The sequence below is a fragment of the Drechmeria coniospora genome, chromosome 03 (assembly GCF_001625195.1).
Source record: "Drechmeria coniospora strain ARSEF 6962 chromosome 03, whole genome shotgun sequence".
In the NCBI taxonomy this organism is placed as follows: Eukaryota; Fungi; Ascomycota; class Sordariomycetes; order Hypocreales; family Ophiocordycipitaceae; genus Drechmeria; species Drechmeria coniospora.
Window position 1 is genome coordinate 9,094,812 of NC_054391.1, and position 24,037 is coordinate 9,118,848.

Consider the following 24,037-nt stretch of genomic DNA (forward strand, 5'->3'; position numbering starts at 1 on the left):
TAAGTACATGTACATGTGCACATGTACCTTCCATCCCGGCACCTGTACGAATTCAACCATGCAACTACAACTAATAATAATACATGTATTACTCCGTACTTGCATGTACTATTATTACCAACCTGAGTAAGTACCACCTGGGTAGGCACTTGGTAACTACCGTGTATTACTTGTGCCACGTACTGTGCTGTACAGTACTGAGGTCCTGTCCGCCAGTGCAAGTAGTTGTACATGAACACGGTCAATGCTAGAGTATCAGGGCGGCAAGGTACAAGTATTTTCACGAGTGCAGCGCAAGTGCCTTGTACGGTAGATGCATACCTATGCAAGCACAAGTCCAGTAGCAATGCCGTATTGCTCTCGGTAGGTGCGAGTTAAAACCGAGCAAAAGGTGTTCCGTGCCATAGTGCGGCACATGGTTACGGTGTGCCTCCAACCTGCCAAGGCGCCAGGTGCAAAGTACTAGGTACTAGGTGCCTAATAGTGTTAATCCTAGTTGTAATGCTCCGTGCTCCGTACATTCACCGTACGCCTGGGTTGGCAAGTTGGTACTAATCAATACTGTACAGAGTACTAGGTAGGCACTACAAGTACTGTACCTAGGCAGGGCATGGTGCTGCCTCGGGGTCCTCAGTTGCTGATGCATGAGTGTGCCCTTGCAGGTAATTACCTGTCGAGGCCCCTGCGCTGCAACGAGGCCTGCGACGACGCCTGCCACCACCTGTAACCGAGTGCCTGTCGATCCCGGCCATCCGTGCACGGCAAGGCACAGTGGACAGACACGCTGCGGCGTAATCGTACGCGCAGCTCGACAGAGTTGGGCAGGGTGGTGTGCCGCTGCGACATCTTCATCCATGACCACCTCATACCTGCTCATGTGCGTATAATCCTTGCAACACGTGAGCCTGTCTTTGTCGAGGCGGGGGTCTGGAGGACAAGGACGCTGATTCCTTCGCCCTCGCAGCACCGCCAGGCACCTTCAGCACCTACCTCGCAGGCTGGTGGCACTGTATCCGCTGGTTGAAGGCCGCTGTAATCAAATCCCACCACTGTCTTCTGTGCGAGATCGACGGTACCATTATGCTGTTGCCACTCCTTTTGAGTATGCACATTCTACTCTGACATCCAACAATCAATAGCTCCAAGTACTGTTATTGCTGCGTGCGCCTCTACCGTCAACCTAGAGGAATACTTGTAATACTTGTACAAGGTCTGGACCGTATCCGTAGAGATGGCGTGCTTGTACAGGTAATTATATGAGAGTTGGACGGCAATGACAGGCATACGTACAGGGTGCTTATTTCATACTAAGTAGGTATAGGGAAAAGAATTCCTAGGTGTACTGTTCGGTGCCCGCGACGGCTTCCTACCCCCTTGCCGGTGCTCGGCCTCGGGATTGTGCAAGCCGACGTGCTGCCCGTGCTCTCCGATAGGCCTTCAAGGCGTGCCTTTGTTTCCGCCGCCCGTGTCCTCTCGTCCCATCCATCCTTATGCGCGCCCGTGGCTGCCGGTGCTCGACCCGTCACAAATCGGCATTCTTCGCGTCGGCCGCATCCTTCATGCCGCCTGAAACGGCGGCTACAGCTTCGGCTGGTGGATGAGATAGGGCCCTTTGCCGGCGAGCTTCCGTCCGACGTTCATCCGGCCTATCCATTGGAGAACTGTGTCGTAGCACAGGACGAACTGCGGAAGACTGCGCACAATGTGCATCCTCTGCCTGCGAAATCCCGCCACCGTCATATGCACGAGATCGACCGTGTCATCGTGCAGCCACCCCTTTTCGACGTCGACAATTCTCATACCCGGCATCGTCGTGCTAAACCTGGCATGAGCACGTGTGTAATTGTAGGCAGCCCTCGCACGCTCGGCGTCGCGCGCGGTGGGAGGCTTTCCCGGATAAAAGTGCGCTCGGCGCTGTCGCTTCAGCATGTCGATGACGCTATCGACGGTGCAGAACGCGCCCGTGCGGCCACATCCGGACGAGCAGTGCACCAGCATCGGACGCGTCCGCCCCCAGCGGTCGGGTCTTTCGTCCCAGTACTTGCTCGACGCCGACAGCTCGCCTCTCTCGGAGATGGCCGCCAGCGTGCCTTCCTGGTAGGCCTTCAAAACCGTCTCCGTCGTGGACAGCTTGCCGGTCTTGGTGAACGTCGACGACCCGTGTGCCTTGGCGGCCGCCGACGGCCTGTGTGCCCTGCCGGCCCCCCTGCGTGCCCTGCCGCCCCCCCCGCGTGCCCTGCTGGCCGCCTTGCGTGCCTTCATGCCCGCCTTGTGTGCCTTGATGGACGCCCTGTGTGCCTTGATGGACGCCCCGCGTGCCTTGATGGACGCCCCGCGTGCCTTGATGGCCGCCGACAGCTTGCACACCTTGGTGGCCGTCGACTCGCGTGCCTTGATGGCCGCCTCGCGCGCCTTGGTGGCCGCCTCGCGTGTTTCGATGGCCACCTCGCGTGCCTTGATGACCGCCTCCTGTGCCCTGTGGGCCGCCTTCTGTGCCCTGGTGGCCGTTGGCATCCGTGCCTTGGCGGCTATCGACTCCTGTGCCTTGGCCGCCATCGACTCCTGTGCCTTGATGGCCGCTTCGTGTGCCTCGGCGGCCGCCTCGCGTGCCTCGACGGCCGCCTTGTGTGCCCTCGAGGCCGTCTTGTGTGCCCTGATGGCCGCCGGCGACGGCTCGAGTGCGTTGGGTGCCGGCGGCGGCTCCATGCGTGCCTGGATGGCCGCGCTGCGTGCCTTGATGGCCGCGCTGCGTGCATTCATGGCCGCGCTGCGTGCCTTGATGCCCGCCCTTTGTGCCTCGGAGGGCGCCGACGCCTTGCGTGCCTTCCAGGCCGCCCACTCCTCATCTCCCACAGGGGACTGCGGATGCAAAACGCCGAGCGACGTCTCAAACCACAGAGGCGACGGCGGGTCTGACAGGTTGGCCTCGTTCTGCATCAAGTTGGCATACTCGATCACGGCGAGAAGATGATGAGGCTTCGCCGGAGTGCCGTATTCAGGCCACGACGAGAACTGCAATTGAGTGATCTTTCGCGCCGGCTTCGGCCTCTTCGTCTCTTCGCTGGGCACGCGTTGCAGCATAAACTTGCGGACGATGAGGCAGTGGTCGTCGGCACCGGCCGGGGCGGCGTCGACGTCGAGCGGAACCTTTGCTTCCGACAGACGCGTGAGACTTATGCAACCAAACCGGCTGCCTTCCCAGTACGGGTCGCACTTGTTCTGTCCCAACTCACACTCGGCCGTGAGCATGACGACGACGCGGACGTCTTGCTCCCAGACGACGCTCCAAAAGTCCTCGTACGTCGCTGGCAGTGGCCCCTGCGTGGCGACGTACTCCTTCCGGCTCCCGAGGGACTTCAGGTAGCTTCCGTTGAAGTAATCGCAACTTCCGCGCGGATTGCTTTGGACGCGAACGCGAGCGTGATAGTAGGGAATGATGTCGTTGTACCGGTTCTTGTCATGTAGCTCGACTCCGTAGATCTCCACCTCGCTCGTGTCTCGTCCCCTGGGAAGGTATTGCGAAAACGCGTCTTTCTTCCGCGTGAATTCGTCGACTTCGAGGCGCAGGAAATTGTTCCTAACCGTCATACCTTGGTCGCGTCTTGACACGGCATCGCGCAGCCAGCGCGGGAGAACGGCGCGGTCGACGTTTTTCGGTACCGACAAGTCGAGCCGGGCAATGTGCGCCATGTGAGTCTCATTTGCAACGGTGACGGGGTCATGACCGGTGCCAGACTGCGGCGGCATCAAGACTCCGCCAATGACCAGTCCGGCGGCATCGTCAGGCTGAGCAACCGATGACGCATCGGCGCGTTCGGAGTCGACGAGCTCCGGGAAAGCGCGTTGAATGCCGCAGAAGCCGTCGAAGAGGATGCCAATCCTCCCGGCGAAGTTTTCCCTGGTGAACTTTTTGATCATGGTCAGCGCCGGCGATGCCTCGTCCAGGCCTGAGGCATGCATGTCGTAGACGATGATCCACTGCATCTCCGGCCAGCGCGCAAGCTTGTCGCAACCGGCACCTCCCTCGAATTGCTGCAACAAATTCTGCGTGCCGAAAGAGGGCCGCTTCAGCAGCACCGTAGGAATACAAATGCTCAGCGCGCCTTTGATGCGAGACGAGAAAAAGTGTTGCAGGGACCTGATGTCGATGAGCAACAGCAGATTGTTGTCCACCGTCTCCAGCAGAAAGCGCATTTCGTCGCCCGAGACCAGCGACGGCAGGACCGACTCGACCTGCTCGAGGCCGGCCGTCGGGTTGAGGTCGCTCAGCTCCATGGGCGATGACCGTGGGCCGCGGCCCGTCTCCCCGAGCAGAATCACGGCCAGACGATGGCACGAGGCAGCAGCTGCACCGCCGGGCGACGGGGAACACGCGTCCAGGCCACCCACGTGAGGCCAGGAGGCTCTGCCTTGCCAGCACAAGCGGAGGAGGGGCACCTGAGAGCTGAGGCAGGCTCTTCGGCTGGTCAGTCTCCAGGCGTTGCGATCACCCAAAGCTCGACGCTCTCCGCTCCGGTCCGTACGTCGCGTACGGGCACGATACGATGGCTGTTCGTGTCGTGCTCTGGCAAGTCGGCTTCGTGCGTCGCCGGAACTTCAAGTGCGCGCGATTGATATTGATGATGCCGACTGAAGGAAGGGGAGCAGGGAAGAGGCGGGCCTTTTTATATCCCAGGACAGAAGATGCATTCCTCCATCGGCCGGAAGGGATTCAATATTCGTCGTCGCATGGCCTACTGCCGCCAGAATAGTCTACCGCCGCTGCGTTGGCCCCTGCAGCCGCGGCGGCGACGGGGACTGCAGCAGCTCCAGCGTCGAGCAGGCCAGCCTTTGCGACCGCAGTAGCCGACAAGCACGGAGACGCCGTCGACGCGAAGGGCTGAGGTTGGCCACATCAGCACGTCTCCGTAAGGCCGTGTAGTTGCGAATGACTTGCTGCTGGCTCATGCGTGAATCCATTCTCGCCACCCTTGGTGGCAGAGGGGGCGACATTGAGATGATGAGGAGTCCATCATTCTCCCAAGTGTCAAGGTGCTGACGCACGCAACAAGGGTGTCTGTTTGCCTGTCTGTCTGTCTGCCTGCCTGCCTGCCTGGCTACGTCAGCAGGCCACCGTGAAGGCCGTAAACTTGCGAATGACTACCGCTGGCTCATGCGTAAATCCATTCTCGCTACCCCTCTCTGGCGAAGGGCGACCTTAGTGGCAGAGGGGCAGTTGAGCAAGTAATTCACGTGCAAGTACTTGTACGTAAGCATATGTGCCAGGGGCGAGATTGTGACGATGGGGAATCCACCATTCGCCCAAGTGCAAAGGTGCCGACGCACGCAACAAGTTGGTGTAGGGGTAGGAGTGCAGTCACAGGTATTGTGCGGTACGGGTCAGCATCGATCTGGCCAAGCTCGCTCCCTTCCGCTGAAGCTCACCATGCACCCGAGCCGTCGCCATGGTCTCCACCTCGACCAGATCCCCAGCATGGCTCCGTCGTTATTCGTGATGCCGCCGTCGATCTTGCCTGGGCCTGGGCCCGGGCCTCCTCTTGCGGCTCGCGCGAGGGTCAGCGAGCGGCGTCGCTTGTCCTTTTTGCTGCTGCTTCTCTTACCTTTGGCTCCATTACCTGAGAACCCTGCCCGGAACCTTCTTCGGATGGCAGGCGCCCAGGCCACGAGAATCACGCCCGACATCATGCATGATCCATCGTCTCCGGCACGGCGATGAACAAGACAACGCAACAGGCGTAGTATGTAGCTATCGATTAAAATGCTCTCAATCGCAGCCCAAGTGCGGCTGTGGGCACAGAGTCCGCAAAGCTGAATTTTGTTTTCATAGAGATGGCCCAATCTCGCCTCCCGGGGCGCCTGCTCCGACCCTGCCTCCTGCAGCCCCAGCCAACCTGCCTCCTTGCCTGCCTGCCTGCCATCCTTCTTTCCACCTTGCGTGCGTGCGTGCGTACGTGCCTGACTGCCTTTTTGAGTGCGCTCCTTCCTTGCACCTTGCCTGCGTGCGTGCGTGCGTGCCTGACTGCCTTTTTGACTGCGCTCCTTCCTTCCACCTTGCCTGCGTGCCTGTCTTTCTGCCGACCTGTCTACTTGCCTGCTCGCCTACTTGCCTGCTCGCCTACTTGCCTGTTCGCCTACTTGCCTGCTCGCCTACTTGCCTGCTCGCCTACTTGTCCATTCGTCTATCTGTATGCCTGCTCGTCTATACACCCGTCTTTCTGCTTATTGACGCCTTCATTGATTGTTGCATCGCCTTCATTTTCATCGAGGGCGGCTTCTGTATCACCTGGGGACCGCGCCTAGTGCGGCAGGTTCGCCAACGACTCCTTCCTTCCGCTACTTGATGGAATGGCCCGATGGAGCCGAATGGGATTGGGAGGAAGGAGATGGCTTTCAGGCTCTTGCCAGTTGGCGCAGGACTTGCGCACTCTACTTTCGTACTTGCCTCCCTTCAACAAAGCACAGCCGTGCGGGCGTTCCTTCCTACCTTCAGTGTGTGTCAACGCCTCGCTAGCAGCTGGAAATTGCATCTACGAATAATCAAGTCGATCCGGCCGTGCTGCTGTTCGTCCTGTCTTGTTCCGAACAGCTCTGGCTTGTCTTTCGTGAGAATGCTTGCGCACCCCTAATCGCCTCGAGAGCATCTGGAGGCTGCATGGACCGAGAGCCATTCGTTCGTTGCGTTGTTGCGTTCGAGTGACCGGGTCCAGCAGATGCCATGTGTGCTTCGGAACGGCCATCATCTCATTCGCTTCTGCCCATTCCGCTTCCCTGCATCGTTGCCTCTCACTCTCTAAATGCAAGCCTCTCCAAGCACCGCTTGACGGTGGCGCTGGCCGTTGGTCGGTGAGCGCCCGCCAAGCCGTCCTGGATCCTGCTGATCCTCTCATCCCCCCCCCCCCCCATTGTGCATCAAGTGATGATGCCGAGAAGGGGGGAACCATGGAACCACCTCTGAGCTGCTCCCTGTCCATCGACCTCGCAAGGTCACGCCGGGCCAACACCACGGTCCGCCGTGCCACCCTCCCTGCGAGCGTAATGTGATGGACTCGCGCGGACTCGTCATGACTTTGACGTCCTTGGATGGCCTCTTCGATCATCGATGGTTGCTGGCATGCCGCATCACCGGACGTCGCGCCGAACCCCGCTGGCCTTGCTCTACGCCCGCCAAGGGTTGTCCCGACGTTTCGATGGCCCACGTTGTCGCCGTTCTTGATGGCAAAGATTTGGCCCGAGACTCGATGACATGTCAAATGAAGTACCGCACGAGGCGTGCTGAAACCAGACGCGATAGGTGGATGATGGGTGGGCGATGGCATGGTATGGCGTGTGACAGCCTATCCATCTTTCGTCACGGAAATGCACTCTCCAACTCTCACCTTGCCGCCCGCCTCAACCCCGCACTGTCATCAGCATGATCCGCCGTTTTCGTTGATCAAGTGGACGTCTTGGTCATCCCGGCCAGCGTAAAACAGGCCGTGCCCTCTCTTGCTCGAGCCCAGGCATACCTGCTCCCCGCTTGTTCGCTATCCTACCTAGCTAGTGCTCTCAAGTCCAACATCGGCATGGCCCAGTCTGCGCAACCAGAGTCCGTCGACGAGCGGCTCAAAGGCCGTTTGAACATGCCCAAGCCTGTGCCGGCCTTTCTCCCGACGGTCGGCTCCCCGTTGACCGTGGACAAGCAGGCATACGACGAGATCCAGCAAGCGCCGCGAGTGCTGGTCGACGAGTTCACGCTACCCATTCGGTCCGGCAAGGCGTGGGAGGCACCGGCCGGATCCATCATTCGAATAAGCACACCGGACGGCCCCCAGGTTGGTACGAAGCACGTCGTGACATCTCCCCCCTCTCTCGGCGTCGGCCCTCGGGTGCCGAGCACTTCCGAACCTCGACCGGCCCCTTTCTGACGCGGCACAGGCGACCTCAACCTCTGGAACCGACACAATCCGCGTGAGCGTTTCTGGGCCTCCCGCACGCGCCAGCTGCATGCCTCGCACCTCGGCACCTACGACCGGCTCTGGTCCTCGCTGCCGTACATGCGGCCGCTCGCGACCATTGTTCACGACAGCCTAGCCTGGTACGGTGCCGATCAGCACGGCGCCCGCGTGCACGACCTGCTCGGCACGCGATGTGACCCCTACATCAAGGCCGTCCTGACGTCGGGGGCCCAGTACGACTTCCACTGCCACTCGAACCTGGTCCGTGCCGTCGCCGAGTTTGGCCTCGCCGAGCGCGACGTTCACGACGTCATCAACCTCTTTCAAGCCACGGGGCTCGACGACGAGGGCAGGTATTTCATGAACCCGTGTCCGGCCCAGCGTGGGGATAACATCGAGTTGCTCGCCGAGCAGGATCTTCTCCTGGCCCTAAGTGCGTACTTTTCTCCCCGTGCCTCGGTCGCCCGTGTCGTCAATGTCTCGCTCGGCTAACCGGCCGTCGTCCGTCGTCGTCGCTCCCTAGGCACCTGCCCTGGCGGTGACCTCTCGTCCTGGGGCTTTGGCCCTCGGAGCGAGCGAGAGATGGTCAAGTGCTGCCGTCCGCTGCTGGTGCAGGTTTTCCGCCTGCAGGATGAAGAGCTCCTCGCAAGGGTCGGCTGGAAGCCCGCCAAAGTACCTCGCTATGGGGGCAGGCATGGAGTTCGATCGCCCATGGGTGAGGGGGACGGCATCGCGTGAATCGCGTCCATCACGCCCGTGCCGTTGGACAGCGTCTCCCTCGACCCGTCGGTTGGCCTGGCATTCCTGCAGGAAGGGAGGGTGAGTCGACGAACAAAGGTTGCCCTATCCGTGTGCAGTGCGCCATCTGGCTGTTTTCTGGTAAACTCACCCCGACAAGCACTTCCCATTCATTGCGCTTCAAGTCCAGAGCACAGTCCGGTGGCAGCATGACCGTCATGCCATGGCAAAGGGGCTTGCGCAAGATGCGCAGGACAGTCTGGGGAACCCTGCTGCATCGCATGTTCAAGGCACTTGCCTGGCAATGAAAAAAAAAAAAACGTCAAGGACGCATGCCGGTGATGCCGTGGTATTTATAGGTATTGTGTAAGTCGTATTTATAGGTATTGTGTAAGTCGGGCCAGGCAAGGCTTTTTCTTGCAGCTCCTGCGTGCTTGCAATCCGCTCCATCGACGCAGATGCAGCGTCGACCGACTATGGACAGACAGACAGACAGAAAGACATACATAGGGACCATACCGCTCGCCCCCTCCCCCCCCGGGTCGCCGCCGGCATCACTTCCATAGTTTGCCAAGCGACACCTCCTTGTCATCGTGTTTATTCAGGATCTTGGCCGTCGCGAGCTCGAAATCTTCCTGCGTCACGTGAACTCTCCGCTCCCGCAGGGCGTACATGCCGGCCTCGGTACAGACGCCCTTAAGCTCGGCGCCGGAGCAGCCGTTCATCTTCTCGGCAATCTTGGTCAGGTTGATGCCTCGCGTCAGGTTCATCTTGCGGCTGTGGATGCGCAGAATGTCGGCTCTCGCCTCGACGCTGGGCGGAGGGAACTCGATCTTTCGGTCGATGCGCCCCGGACGCAGCAGCGCCGGGTCGAGGATGTCGAGTCGGTTCGTCGCCATGATGACCTTGATGTTCTTCGTCGGCTCGAAGCCATCAAGCTGGTTCAGGAGCTCGAGCATCGTTCGCTGAACTTCCGAGTCGCCGCCCGAGGAGCCCTCGACGCGCGACGAGCCGATGCTGTCAATCTCGTCCATAAAGATGATGGATGGCGCGTGCTCTCGCGCCATGATGAAGAGCTCGCGCACCATCCGGCTGCCCTCGCCAATGTACTTTTGCACCAGCTCGGAACCCGAAACGCGGATGAACTTGCAAGCCGTGTGGTGTGCCACCGCCCGGGCCAGCAGCGTCTTGCCGGTACCCGGAGGGCCGTAGAGCAGCACGCCCTTGGGCTGGGCGATGCCCAGAGACTCGAACAGCTCGGGGTGCTTGAGGCCCAGCTCGATGACCTCTTTGATTTCTTTAATCTGCTGATCCAGGCCGCCGATCATGTCGTACGTGCTGTCGGGCACCTTCTCGACCATCATGAGGGACACCAAAGGATCGACCGACGAGGGCAGCAGCTTCTCCAACTTGTAGCTGTCGGACAGGAGAGTGACACGCTTGCCGGGGGTGAGCTTGGAGACGTCGACGCTATCGGACACGTCGACGACTGCCATTCATTCGTCAGCGCTCGGATCGCCACGCCCAAGGCGGCCGCGTCGGGGAGACGAACCATATTTGCCTTCCGGATGCACCTTGACCAGCACTTTCTTTGTGCTCATCACCTTGACCACCTCGCCGACGTAGGAGCCCGGTTGCTGCAGCAAGCCTAGCTCTTCCCTCAGTAGCCGCACTCGAGAGTTGTAGTCGTTTCGCTGAGCCTCGAGCCGGCGCAGAGCTGCTTGACCCTTGAGGATCTCGAGCTTCATGGCCTCGATCTTGTTGTGATAGTAGTGGTCGAGCGTCATGATGACGGTTCTCGACGTCGTTGGCTCGGCGAGGAGTCGCAATGGGATGGGAACACCTCGAGAGGGCGCGACAGAGGGTGTTGGGTCGTGGAACGGGCGACTGGGTGAAGGCACGATGACAGGACGGAGCTGTTCCAGGCTGCCTATGTTCTCGTAATCAGCTTGATGGGTAAGTACAGTCAGTAATGGTAGGCCAGAGCGTGGTCAGTGTTGCCTCGGAACATGCTTTTGCCGGTCTCCGTGTTCCTGACGTAAGTATGTACGGGTACGGAGTACTTTGAATGTCGTACCAGGGTAATACGGAGTGAAGAGTAAGAAGTACTTAGATCAAGTACGGAGTACTTAAGTATTATTTGAAGCAAGTATCCGTACCCCGTAAGCCGTATATTACCTAAGTAATTAAATGTTCCGTACGGAGTACATAGCCATTACCTGTATTAAGTATGGAGTACTTGTACATGTAATGTCATGTTAGTACAGTACATGTGCAGTACGTTGCGAGTACTGGGAAGTAGTAATCCTCCGTGCACTTTCTTGGGTGCATCATGCTGGGGGATGAGGCGGGACCACTAACATTGGTACTACTAGTTCAAGTACTTGTAAGTACCAGAATATCCGTAGACGCGACGTAATACAGCCCAGTACAAGTAACTCCAAGTAAGTACTCCGTACTAGGTACTAGGTATGTACTTCCTTACCTAGTAGATGTACAGTGCACTGTACGGAGTATGTACACCTCGAGCTATTAAGTTCTCACACCGTACTCGTAGCGCAAGTGTACTGTAGGTAGGCGTGGAATGACATTCACCTAGGTACATAATACTCCGTGCAAGCATTTACAATGCAGCAAGTGTACACTCAATCATACTTGAGAATCATACTTGAGATTTATGCTAAAACGACTGCCTTCCGCTTGATAGCACTTAATGCCCTGTACTACGGTACAGTGTACGGTATATAGGGTACACATCGACGTGTAGAAGGCACAGTGCATGTACTCGTTGGACAAGTTGTAGCAGGGACTAGTACGTACTGCACAGTGGTTCGCCTGCATGTTCGCCCCCCAAGTCATAGGCGTCAAACAGGGCACTAGTCCTGTAGCAGGTGCCTGTGCTAGTTGACTTCGAGGTTGCTCCGAGGTGCTGCAGCGTGACCTAAGCCTGTGCGGTGGGTGTTGTTGCACCGTGAGACACTGGACGGGGCACGCGCAATAGCGGCAGGCCTCAAGTGGACTGCGGTAACGGCTGTCATCACACGATTCCTCGAGGGCGGCCTCGTGGACACAGTCTCCGGCAGCAAGGCATCAATATTCCAAACTCTCTTTCCTCCCTGCGATCCTCGTCCGGCCCCGTCGGCACGCAAAGGGATGCGGCAGCGGTAAACTGGCTCCCGCCGCCCGTCCTTCCCTCGTTCGTTCGTTCTTCAGCTCCCGTCCCATCGTCGACCTTGGCACTCGCCTGCGCTCTCGGTGATGAGACACGGGTCAAGTCAGCATCGTCGAGCTCTGTGACCAAACTGTTCCGCGAAGCAACCCGTGCCGTCGAGTCTTTCTTCGTTGACGACAGCTGCAAGCACGCCTGCCGTCGGTTCCTCCATCGACACGCCGCACGCCAGATCCCCTAATTAGCGAAGCTAGTCAGCATTGTCCCCATTTCAAATTTATCCGTGCTACTTTAGCAGTGGTTGGCCCCGACGCTGCCGCCGCTCTGGTCTCGCCTCACCTCGACTGCAACAACATCTTCGCTCCGACCCCTAAATGACGGCCACGACGCACGGCTTGCATCGACGCTTCCGACTGCCCATACGCTGTCTCGTCGTCGAGATCAGGGCCGGCATTTAATCTCGTCTCAATCCCATCGCCTGGGTTTCCGGAGCCACTGCCGCGGTGTCGAGAGAGAAAAAACCATCCAGCAAGCTGGCGACACGTCGAGCACAGGCTCCCGGGCGTCAACCGCGCTGCCCGTGCCGGCGAGAATGGATCCCCCAAAGCCCGAGGCACCGTCTGACGGCCGCTATCCGAGCCAGTCGTCCTCGGACATGACCTCACCTACAACTACCCGCACGCCCACCACGGCCATCGAGCCGCCCGCAGGGCTCGAGGCCGATGGCTTGTCGGAGAGTTTCCAATCCACAGACACGGTGCGACGACGACCCGATGGCGTCGGCGTCGGATATGGTAAGCCGCCGTCATGGGAATCCCGCTCTCCTGTCGACGCCGATGAACCTCCTCGCTCACACCGCCTCGGCTTCAGGATCAATACACAGCACCGCCTCGGCGGCCATGGCGAGCACCAGCCGAAGCCCCGTCGAACCATCCCTGCTTCAGAGGGCATCGGCACAGATGACCCACACGGCTTCCTCGAGCACCGATCGAGCAAAGTCCTTTGTGCGCCTTCGGAAGCCGCCTCTGTCGCGTCGCATCTCCTCCAACACGCCGCACCGGGGCGAGGTCTTCTCCGCCGATGACGAGACGCACGAGGTGGAGGCGAATCGCTCGAGGCGTCGGCCCCCGCAGTCCTCGCTGCCTCGCATCCAGTCGTTCCGCGACATGGGCGAGGACGAAGAGCACGAGGGTCAAGCGGCACCGACGTCGGCCACGACCGAACCGGGGGAGGTTGAGGTCGAGGATGGCGTCGAGCGACCGCCGTCGGACGACGAGGACGACTGCGATTCGGACGGCCACGCGAGCGATGCCGAGAGCTTCACCCTCAAGGATCGGCAGCAGGCCATCAACGAGACGCATCCTTTCGGCATCCGCGTGTGGAAGCCTGCGCTGTACAAGAAGCATCGGTCCATCCAAAAGTTTGCCCAGGCAGACATTCATTCGGCGCCCGGCGGTCACGTTAGCCACTGGCTGCTCCTCTTCAACCTCGTCTGGACCGTCCTCTTCGGCTGGTGGATGGCCAGCGTCGCGGCCCTCGGCGCCGTCATCTGCCTCATCTTCGCCGCCGCCCCGAGCGGCCGAGAGTACGGCAGGGTCCTCTGGGGCTTGGCCTCGTACCTCTTCTATCCGTTCGGCAAGTTCGTCCGGCTCGAGAAGGACGAGGCCTACATGGACGAGGACGGCAACGAGGGTCGAAGCATCTCCGAGTACGAGCAGTGGCAGAGCGGCGATCTCGAGTACGGACGGCTCTTCTTCGGCCCCGACCGGGGCCGATCCATCGTCGGACGCTCGAGGCCGAGCAACGACGCGGAGCCGAGCGAGACGGAGAGCCTGCTGGGCCGCGGCCGCCGCGGCGATTCCGGGGATGCCCACCCGAGGATGAAGCGGAGGCTCTTCGGCCGAGGCGAGTGGAACATTGGCCGCGTCATCTTCTTCATCTTCTTCTACTGCCTCATCTCGCCCTCCCTCATCGTCGTCTCCGCCATCTGCTGGTTCCTCGTCTTCTGGATCCCCATGGGCAAGGTCACCATCCTCCTCTTCGACCACCTCCGGCGCCATCCGCTCGCCCTCTCGTTTCAATCCCACGTCAAGTACACGCGGGCCGACGACGCGCCCGACTCGTCCATCCTGCTCTGCACCTACCGGGCCGTCGGCTCCAAGTATTGGAAGTACACCGTCGACGGCACCAACATCTTTCTCATCAACCTCATGGCCGTCGTCATGTTCGTCATCTTCGACTGGCTCGTCCTGGACCGCGTTCTGCACGTGAACTCGATCATCACCTCGCCGGCATTCCTCTTCACCGCCGGCCTGCTCTCCATCATCCCGCTGGCCTACTTCATCGGCCAGGCCGTCGCCTCCATCTCGGCCCAGTCGTCGATGGGCCTGGGCGCCGCCATCAACGCCTTCTTCGCCACCGTCGTCGAGGTCTTCCTCTACTGCGTCGCCCTGAGCCAGGGAAAGGGACAGCTCGTCGAGGGGAGCATCGTCGGCAGCATCTTCGCCGGCATCCTCTTCCTGCCCGGCATCTCCATGTGCTTCGGCGCCATCAAGCGGAAGACGCAGCGGTTCAACGCGAGGTCTGCCGGCGTCACCTCGACCATGCTGCTCTTCGCCACCGTCGGCGCCTTCGGCCCGACGCTCTTCTACCAGATCTACGGCACCCACGAGCTCAAGTGCCTGGATTGCCAGGATTTCGGCCCCGGCGGCACCAGCAACGCCGGCGACGCGCGCGATTGCCGACGCTGCTACTTCTCCCAGACGCCGGCGCTCGACGATCGGTTCTACCTCGAAGCCGTTCGACCGTACTGCTACCTCTCGGCCGCCATGCTCTTCCTCTCCTACCTCATCGGCTTGTGGTTCACCCTCCGGACGCACGCGGCCGTCATCTGGAACGCCGAGGTGGAGGAGAAGAAGCACGAGGAGCACCTCCAGGCGTCGATGATTCGAAACTCGCAGCCGTCGGCGACGGAAACGACGGGCACCGACATTCGCGAGTCCCACCTGTACAAGCGCATCCTCGGCCAGTCCCTGAAGCAGGTCGGCCTGCCCCCCGCGGCGGAGACGCTCTCCCGGAAACCGTCGAGGATGAACCTCGACGCCATGGCCAACGGCATGCCGAGCACGCCGCACGTCGTGCCCCCCAAGAGCTCCGACGCCGTCCGCACGGCGATGCACGTTCCCGGCCTCAGCCCGGCCGACAATTCGGCGCTCGCGAGGGAGGTGGCGGAAATCGCGGCGACGGCTGCCACCATCGCCTCTCGGGACCGCATGTCCCGGAAGATCTCGGGCGCGCCGACGCATCTCGGAGGCACCGCTCGATCGACGCCTCGGCCGGCGGCCGTCTTCGACGGCGGCGACGCGGCGACGGCCGCCGCCGAGACGGTGACGACGGCGCACGCCGGAGGTCACGGCGGCGGCGGGCACGACGCGCCCAACTGGGGCCGAACCAAGAGCGCCGTCATCCTGCTGGCGGCGACGATACTGTACGCCGTCATCGCCGAGATCCTCGTCGACACCGTCGACGTCGTCCTCGAAAGCTTCTCGATCGATCAAAAGTTCCTCGGCATCACCCTGTTTGCGCTTGTTCCCAACACGACCGAGTTCCTCGTACGTCGTCGTCGACTCCCCCGGCTTGGCCGAGGCGCGCTCTGCTGACCAGATTACAGAACGCCATCTCGTTCGCCATGAACGGAAACATCGCGCTGTCCATGGAAATCGGCTCGGCGTACGCGCTGCAGGTCTGCCTGCTCCAGATCCCCTGCCTCGTCCTCTTCTCGGCCCTGTACCCGAACATCCCCGACGGCGGGGAGGCGACGTCGTACACCTTCTCGCTGCTCTTCCCCCAGTGGGACATGGTCACCGTCATCCTCTGCGTCTTCCTGCTGAGTTACGTGTACGGCGAGGGGAAGAGCAACTACTTCAAGGGCAGCATCCTGCTGCTGACGTACCTTGTCGTCGTCACCGGCTTCTTCTTCAGCGGCTACGTGTCGGACGTCATGGGCATGCAGCGGTTCGACACCATGGGCGGGGATGGCCGGTTCCAGAGCTACAAGACCATGGGCAGGTCGAAGAGCGGACCGGCATTCCAGGCCTGAGGGTGAGACGGTGCGGCTCCGGGTGCGCTTCCTTTTCTGCCTTGCTTCGTTGACACTATCATTGATACCCGCCGAGGCCAGAGTTGCGGTGGGGACGCTCGAAGGATGATGAATGGCCGGCACGAGGGGGCGTGTGCTGTTGTATCACTTGTCGCGGGCGGGGGGGGTTGTTTCATTGAAGCCGATTGCGATTGCCAGCGGAAGATGCTGGCATTGTTTAGGACGTTCCGTTCTTTGCTTTCTCGTCGGCGTCGATGACTGCCACTGCTCCTTTGCGAGCCGACGGTTGGCCATGGCAGGCGATGAACCGCATACATACCCTGTAGCGCTGTATATAATTAGCTCCAAATACGAACGGCAGCATGAACGTGGTTCTCTCGCCGTATCTGCTTGCCACCGATTGAGCACCATTTGCGGATGGTGACCAAGTTGCGGCAAGTGGAGCTCAATCGCCGCCAAGTCGTTGCATCTGGTGATTCCCGATCTCGCAACCGCAGAGGATCCTTCGATCTTGTGTGGGTGGAGGGTGGGGGAGGGGAGGCCGATGCGGAGATGTCGGAGCAGAGTGGACAGGGCATTATATGCGAGGAATATGCGACCATTATAGGGACATAACCACTGTTCTCGTACGGAGCACCCCTGCAGTACTAGGTACTGTACAAGTATTACAGGTGCATAATCACGGCGCACATACAGGTATTATAGGTGCAACACTGCTGTACTCCGAACACCTATAACTACCTCTACAACGACACCTACAACTTCACCTACAATTACCCACGAACTTCACCTACAATTACACACACCTACAACTTCACCTACAATTACCCACGACGACACCTACAACTACACCTACAATTACCCCTACAACGACACCTACAACTACACCTACAGTATGTGGCAAAAGGTATTTGCCCACCCTTAAGTATCACAATCCTAGTCCACTATAACCCAATAGAAAATGGTACCTGAAGGGGGGGAAATACTTTTTGCCCCCCCCCACTGTACAACAACACCTACAACCACCCCTACAACTACAACTACAACTAAAACACCTACAACTACCCCTACAACTACTCCAACTACCCCTACAACTACCCCTACAACTACCCCTACAGCTACCCCTACAACTACTCCCACAATTACCCCTACAACTAACCTACAACTACACCTACAACTACCCCTACAACTACTCCTCCAATTCCCCCTACAACTACTCCTACAATCCCCCCTACAACTACTCCTTCAACTACCCCTACAGCTACACCTACAGCTACACCAACTACCCCTACAACCTTTCCCATAACACATTGCCTTTGCTCCGTACTTGTTTCGGCCGTTGGATTGGAGCAGGGGCAAACATGGCCGTCAGGTTGATGGGTATGTGGACGCAGGACGCGACGAGGCCAGAGCTGCACTGACAGGACAAGGCAGAAAGCGAATGAGCTGCTGCTTTCCCGTTGCTATCGCGAGTTTCGGTCCTTTCACGCCAGCTCCTCGAATAGGCGAGCCCCTTTGCATCACGCAGTCCGGGCTCTGGGGCAACAGAAGGCGACACGACGTCCAAGGAAAACATAAAACGAACAAAGACAGAACGGCAAGCAAGCCTGGAGTAAAATCTGTCCATGGCGGCAAGTTCAGCGAGCCGCTGGAAGGAGACGCCGCAACGGCCAGCTGTTCAGTCACGCTACCCATCACTACCCTGAAAGCAGTGCCTCACCTATCGGTTCAGCAGCTGGCGTAGAAGGATGAGGCAGGCAGGGCTGGACGAATGAAGAAGACACACTGCGAGTACTAGCCATTATGCAATGAGAGAATCTGACGGCAAAGATGGCGTGCGGTGCCTACATGGTGTATAACAAACGGTACCTGCACGTATTTGCGCTCTGCACTCAGCCGCTCTCCCCCCTATCAGCAACAGCACCACCATGTCTCCTGCACCACCAGCCCGTGTTTGTCTCGCCGATAACCAGGGCTTCAAGCCCCCCCCCCCCCTTCCCAACCTTTTTCTCCCCTTAACATTGAACATTCTTCGTTTCTATTGCATATATCCATCAGCCGTCAGCTCGTTTCTCACCACCACCTGCGCAGCGGTCTCCAACGAAACCTCTCCGGCCGGCTGCCTCCTGGAAACGGTCCGTCCGAGCCACATCCAAGCCATAATCGGATCCAACGTCCACTTCCTGGTTATAGTCCGAGTCCGAGCCTGACTGATCCGGCCATCATCTATCATAGTTACGCAGGCTCGGAGGACCGCACCTCGTACCGCGACACCCTCCTCGGCCTAGGCCAGAGATGGACCTGCCGTCCGGCTTTCATCTCTTTCCATTCCTGCCCCCAGAGATTCGGCACAAGGTGTGGGAGGCGCACCTGACAGACCCCGGCGTCAACTTTCTCAAGGTCGAACCCGTCGACGGAGCCTGGAACTGGGGATCGACGCCTCCCTGGCCAGGCACACACCTTGGCGACGGTGACGGCGTCGGGCACGGCGTCGGGCACCAGAACAATGGTGAAAACGACATCGACGACGTCGACAGGGTCCTACTACTCGAGTCCCAGGCTCAGCATCGGTCTCCGTCTCCTCCGTCTCGCCTCCCCTCGCTCCCAACTCCCCTTCACCATCCCCCGCCTCGGGCTCGTCCATGGCCGATGCTGACGGCCGAGCTGGTCGCGAGCAACCCCAACCACCAAGTCGACATATCCAACTACGTGGCCCTGTACAAGCGTCTGGCCATCCTCTGCGACGTTGATAGGGAGACGGATGCCTTGACGCGGAGCCTCTGGCACCGACCAAAAGCCCTCCGGCTTGGCAACGGAAACATCGTGGCGCTCCAAGGCTCGCCCGACCTGGTATGCCTCGAATACCTGCCACCCCAACTCTTCAACTCGGACGGCAACCTTGACTTCCAGCTCGATTGCCCGGGGCTTGACTCGATCAAGCGGGCCGCCGTTAAGTTCTCGCCAATTTGGCACCCCAAAGTCTTGGCCCCCAAGGGCGGCGCCGATTGCGCAAAGCCCGACGAGGTCTTGGACCGAGGACGGTACCCGGCGCACCTGTATCAGCTCCTTGCCAGGCACTTTCCCAAGCTCGAAGAGTTTTATCTGATCGATTATTTCATCGTCAAAAGAAAGGATGACGACGAGATGCCGCCACCACAACGAGAGCAGCCGTCTCGCGGTCAAGGCAAGAATGCGCGAAAACGACGGAAAGGGCTTTTGCTGTCTCCAAGGCTAACCTGAAACCATCTAGGAGACGGGTCTCTTCGAAAATTCCGCGCCCGAGGCCGACTGTTCCACGAGATGAGCAGCGACGGCTCCAGCAACGGATCGTGGAAGATGGACCCGAAAACGCGTGGCATTTGCGCCTGGCTGCGGGAATCCTTCGTACGCTACGCCAACGGGAGCTCGTTCGGCCGGCACGAGAGCCCCGAGACGGTTCGGTTCGGCATCCTCGCCTGCGACTGGAGCATCCCCGTCCCTTGTCTACTTCGACCGAGGCCCGGGCCCACGATCCCTGGCCATCGAAAGCCGACGCGCCCGCGAAGGGGCGCTCCAAGCAAGATGTTTATTCAAGCAGCGGCCAAGATGGTTCGTCACTCATGCAACAGTCGCGCCCACGAGATTCCCCGATCGCTCACGGGCCGTCGAGTCGTCGCAACCTGCCACCGCTTCCTGAGCGTTGCCGGCACGTGCCGCAACTTTACGCCATCTGTTCCACCACGGCGGAATAGAGTGGATGCGTCAGTTCCAGCGGAGAGACCGTGGCGGTTTGGTGGTCGGAGGGAGAGCACCGGCAGCGCCGAGTTCGAATTTGGCGCCGAGCGCGAAAGCAACTACCTGTTCACGTTCGAAGTGCGACGGGCACTAGCCGAAGGATGAACGCAGAGCGTGGCTTGTATCCAAACGAAGGGCCGCCCACGTTGGAGGCGGCCTGTAGTTAGGTCAAAGGTGGGTAGCAATCCTATTCCCTGGCTTCTTGTCATTTTAATCTTGAGGCTTGATGCTTGGTTGTTCATTTTCCTTTCGGAACGATGAGCAGTCAACGCTAGGCATACGGACACAGGGTCGTGGGGAGAGGACGAAGAGTACGTTGCAAAATACCCATGCCGTCCCTTCGATCGACACAGGGAAGCATCTTTGAGCTCAAACATGGTTCACCAACCGGCGCGAGCGCGCCCCGAGTGCAGTAGATGTCCATGGATAAAATTGCTGTCTAGATCAGGGAAGCTTGCGAAGGATTCCGGGTGCAGCCATCATGACGAAGCGGCTCGGGAATATCAAGTCAGGATAAGTTGCACAGAAACAGAATGACACAGGACCGTCTACGACAGTGGAAATTTCACCAGAGGACGGTCAGCCTCGAGGGCAAATATTCAGGGAGAACAGTCAAGAGGCTCAACAGTCTGGCCTGGAACAACCCGGTTGAAATCATGGAGCATGAAACGGAACACTTTGCCATCACAGTTGATGCTGACCCTAGTCGTAAGTCCTCGGTTACGTCGATGGGCAACACACAAGGCCGTTGACGGTTGCAGTGGGCGGCAGGGAGTACATAACCCCAACGCATCACTTCCTACTTTGTGAAGATGAGAGAGGAGGATAACAAAGATGTATTTCCACCAAAGTATGCTGCTGGTATGCTACCGGGTTGGCAATGCAGAATTCGCGAATTCATGTACGAAGTCTGTAACGTAATTGGAATTAGTATGGGAGAATTAGTATGGGAGAATTAGGATGGGAGAATTAGTATGGGAGAATTAGTATGGGAGAATTAGTATGGGAGAATTAGTATGGGAGAATTAATATGGTAGAATTAATATGGTAGAATTAATATGGTATTAATGATAATATTTAATGCACTGTCGTTACCTCGGTTTGGCAATGGCGGGTAGGTGCCAGGGTCTCGGATCAATGTTCACGCGCTGTCATCTCCAGCTCGTCATGGCAAATGCCTTCCTCCTCTTGCTTGCCTCCAGTTTCTCGAGACGTATTCAAGAAGCCCAACTTCCCCGACTCTGGATACTGTGACAATAATCATGACCATGAATGGCTTCTTTGTCGTTTTCCCGATTGCAAAAGGTGCATTGCGTCCCCGGAAAGCTGCATCATCCACACGGCTTGCTTGAAGCTCTTCCTGTCCGAAGCGGGGAAGTGGTAGCATCCTGATCTTCCATCTCTATGGGTTGCCGCCACCTGGAGGAGTCCGTGGCAGGGTGCTGTACCGCTCGATCAGGATCCTTGGGTGAGCTGCGGATATCTGGAAATTTTACGTGACCTTCTGCCTCGAGTGCCGTCGTTGCCGCCGGAGCTTGTTTCAATCATCTGGGGATTCTGTCAGCTGCGCCCTCCTCGGCACTATACCGCCGTCTTGGACCTCCGTCGAGGATTGGTGTCATCTCAGCGGTATGTATCACCTCACAACCCATCCGTCTCGCTGATGTCGAATCGTGGTCTCGTGGTCATCCGCCCAAACAAAACAACGGGCCAAGGAGGCTGATCATGCGTCTAATGTTCAATTCTCGAGGACTCTCTCGCATCGAAAGAGTGAGCGAAAGGCCATCTGTGTCGCCGTCGAGCGGCAGCCTTCGTGCGAGGGAAAGGCATTCATCGTCGAGGAAGCCGACCGCTTCTCCGGCGTGCTTGTGGAGTTCAAAGTTTGTCCATCTCCAATTTTCGCCCTTCGTTCGCTCATATCGGCAGCATGACCTAGGCCGTTTACAACTTCCCGCTGGCGAACAAGGTGGATTCAACATTTGGGATACGCCTTGCCCACCGCCCCCCGAACGCTGCTTCGACGAGATTTCCCGTCGAATCCTGCCTCGCCGTCTCGGAACGCTACAGGTCCACGACTGCACGGGCTTCCCCATGTTCATGTCGTGCGGCTCAACGTTTGCCGTGCATGCTCATACGAACAATCGACCTTGCGCCCAGAGCACCTTTGAGACGCTGCCAGTGAATCGACATAAAAGGGTTGATTGGTTATACGTACCCATCCAAGACAGAATTACAAGCATTGGCTTTAGCCATGTCGAACGACGATCGAGGAGTGCCGCGAGGCTGCAAAGTCTCCTCGTAAGATGCTATTCCATCCGTTCCTCGAATTCTCTAATAGTCTGCAGATTGGCTTCGAGGCGGCTGAAGACATTTTGATCGGCAGCCGCGAAAAGTCCTTCTCCATCATCCAGGAGCCTGCGATGCTAGTGTTTGACAAGCCAGACAGTCTGCCCATCTCATTCGTTGGCGCGTACTCCGACAACGAAGACTTTGTACTGCAGAACGTCTACGTTGCATTTGATTCGCTCCCGTCGACAATGATGAAACCTGCTTTCTCATCGGCCTCGCTGGAGGGCGCCACGAAAAGTGTTGCTGTTTTACATACCGGGAACGGTGACCTGCCGGGGACTGATCATACACTACAAGAGTGGACGGCAGAGCGCCCTCGGACAATGCAGACCGGGAATTGATCCGGCTCAAGAATTCACCATGCCTGCCTATCTCTGTCTTACTAACCCCTCCCTCGAGCTAGGCATTAGACATCACGAATGGCAGGGCCCAAACATCGTGATAACTCTGTTCGAGAAAGTTCATCATCACCAAGATGGCCACTGGACGTGCTGTTCCCCTTGCGAGATGAGGGGGTATATATACATTGCTCAGTTGACAACTTGGCCATGAGCTTACAGCATGTCGTCAGGGAAGAATAGAGCTGTGGCCAAGCTCCTTTTCACTTCCTGCAGCTCGATTGCGCTATCAATCATAGAAAACTCCATTCGACAGTCAGGGAATCTGGGAAACGGCACTTACGACGGCAAACGGTAGAAGAATGAGGTGCGGCAGCTGCCGTGGAGGAAATGAGGTCTTCGGCATGCTCAAGTGCGTACCCACTTAATCGGTAGGGCTTGTGTCGGCCCGCACCGCTAGCCGCGACGGACCGCATTCAGGCGCAGATTCAGATGTCGATGGTCACGGTATGTATCGCTTGGCTCTTTTGTCTCGATCTTCCTTTGTTCCAATTGACCTTCCGCACTACGCATCCATGAGCGACCCAACATCATTCTTTGTTTCAGTTCGCTCAAATGGTCAATCGCACGGTCAACAGCAGTGCCAGGTAAGGTGTCGCATGCAGCAGGTTCTTCGCCCTCGCTTTGGCCTCAACTGTTTTCACGACACGTGCAATATGCAAAAATTCAGTGGCGTATTATTTCAAATCATCTGATGATGAAAGAGCTTGCCTGACGCTGTAGCCATCGGAGGGTGTCTGAGTCACAACCACGCGAGCATCTAGCAAGAAACACCTCGGGGGCGAAAATAGATCTGTCGGTCATACCATACGTATAAATCATGCACGCCAAAGAGTGCGTTAGATTGCAGTATGCATGGTTCACCTTTCGCCTGCATATGAAATGGCGCATAGCATGCACTGCCAAACATCGATGGCAAATTCCCAACGCATTTGGGTACGCGAAATTTGAACACCGTCCTGATCTCTGTCCGAGTCTTTTCAGAACGTCATATATCGTACCTGTACTGCATTTCCATTATATCTGTTGAAATTGTCATCTCCATTCCCTGACGGTGAGTTCTTCTCGTCCATTTTTGATTTTTTCTTCGTGCCATGATTGATTGATTCGTACCTGTACTGCATTTACATTATATCAGTTGAAATTGTCATCTCCATTCCCTGACGGTGAACTCTTCTTGTCCATTTTTGAATTTTTCTTCGTGCCATGATTGATTGATACTCGATAGCAATGTTGCTTTTTGGTTCAAGGACACCAAGTGATGACCGTATGAAAATCAAGAGGCAATTTTCACTCATCATATCCGTGACGCACGCGAGTTGAATCAAGGATGAATAGGGTAGGTGTGTGTACAACGTGCGGATGGTCAGGTAAAGCACGCATAAAGCGCCGTGATTTATGCGACGAGGAGTAATAACATGTTTTTGCTGACCGGTGGGTTGAGACATTCGAGGCTGTAGATTCTTTATGCAAAATATTGCATCTAAAACTCATAGTCATGACCAATTCGACCTTTGTAAATGGTCCACGTACCTTGTTCATCAGTCCACCTCGCTCACCGATCTCGTCCTGGCCA

The 24,037-nt window shown here is 58.1% G+C and overlaps 7 protein-coding genes across 7 annotated transcripts; 4 read left to right on the forward strand and 3 right to left on the reverse strand.

Moving 5' to 3' along the window:
* Positions 1-1,522: 1,522 nt before the first annotated feature.
* DCS_08116 (uncharacterized protein) lies at positions 1,523-4,275 on the reverse strand (the record flags this gene model as incomplete). Its single annotated transcript, XM_040805397.1, has 2 exons — positions 1,523-1,717; positions 1,993-4,275. 2 exons carry the CDS (start codon positions 4,273-4,275, stop codon positions 1,523-1,525), a joined length of 2,478 nt encoding a protein of 825 aa, XP_040655501.1.
* Positions 4,276-7,187: 2,912 nt separating this feature from the next.
* DCS_08117 (meiotic chromosome segregation protein) lies at positions 7,188-8,426 on the forward strand (the record flags this gene model as incomplete). Its single annotated transcript, XM_040805398.1, has 3 exons — positions 7,188-7,317; positions 7,438-7,815; positions 7,915-8,426. The coding sequence occupies 3 exons, from the start codon at positions 7,188-7,190 to the stop codon at positions 8,424-8,426; spliced, it is 1,020 nt and encodes a 339-aa protein (XP_040655502.1).
* Positions 8,427-8,453: 27 nt separating this feature from the next.
* On the reverse strand, positions 8,454-8,955 carry DCS_08118 (uncharacterized protein; the record flags this gene model as incomplete). Its single annotated transcript, XM_040805399.1, has 2 exons — positions 8,454-8,777; positions 8,824-8,955. 2 exons carry the CDS (start codon positions 8,953-8,955, stop codon positions 8,454-8,456), a joined length of 456 nt encoding a protein of 151 aa, XP_040655503.1.
* A 271-nt stretch (positions 8,956-9,226) lies between these two features.
* On the reverse strand, positions 9,227-10,459 carry DCS_08119 (uncharacterized protein; the record flags this gene model as incomplete). Its single annotated transcript, XM_040805400.1, has 2 exons — positions 9,227-10,161; positions 10,225-10,459. The coding sequence occupies 2 exons, from the start codon at positions 10,457-10,459 to the stop codon at positions 9,227-9,229; spliced, it is 1,170 nt and encodes a 389-aa protein (XP_040655504.1).
* A 1,974-nt stretch (positions 10,460-12,433) lies between these two features.
* On the forward strand, positions 12,434-15,940 carry DCS_08120 (calcium permease; the record flags this gene model as incomplete). The annotated part of the gene is made up of 4 exons (XM_040805401.1): positions 12,434-12,635; positions 12,712-15,185; positions 15,225-15,452; positions 15,512-15,940. 4 exons carry the CDS (start codon positions 12,434-12,436, stop codon positions 15,938-15,940), a joined length of 3,333 nt encoding a protein of 1,110 aa, XP_040655505.1.
* A 2,295-nt stretch (positions 15,941-18,235) lies between these two features.
* DCS_08121 (uncharacterized protein) lies at positions 18,236-19,819 on the forward strand (the record flags this gene model as incomplete). The annotated part of the gene is made up of 2 exons (XM_040805402.1): positions 18,236-19,118; positions 19,191-19,819. The coding sequence occupies 2 exons, from the start codon at positions 18,236-18,238 to the stop codon at positions 19,817-19,819; spliced, it is 1,512 nt and encodes a 503-aa protein (XP_040655506.1).
* A 428-nt stretch (positions 19,820-20,247) lies between these two features.
* On the forward strand, positions 20,248-22,404 carry DCS_08122 (uncharacterized protein; the record flags this gene model as incomplete). The annotated part of the gene is made up of 5 exons (XM_040805403.1): positions 20,248-20,422; positions 21,229-21,343; positions 21,465-21,594; positions 21,782-21,892; positions 21,964-22,404. The coding sequence occupies 5 exons, from the start codon at positions 20,248-20,250 to the stop codon at positions 22,402-22,404; spliced, it is 972 nt and encodes a 323-aa protein (XP_040655507.1).
* Positions 22,405-24,037: the final 1,633 nt, after the last annotated feature.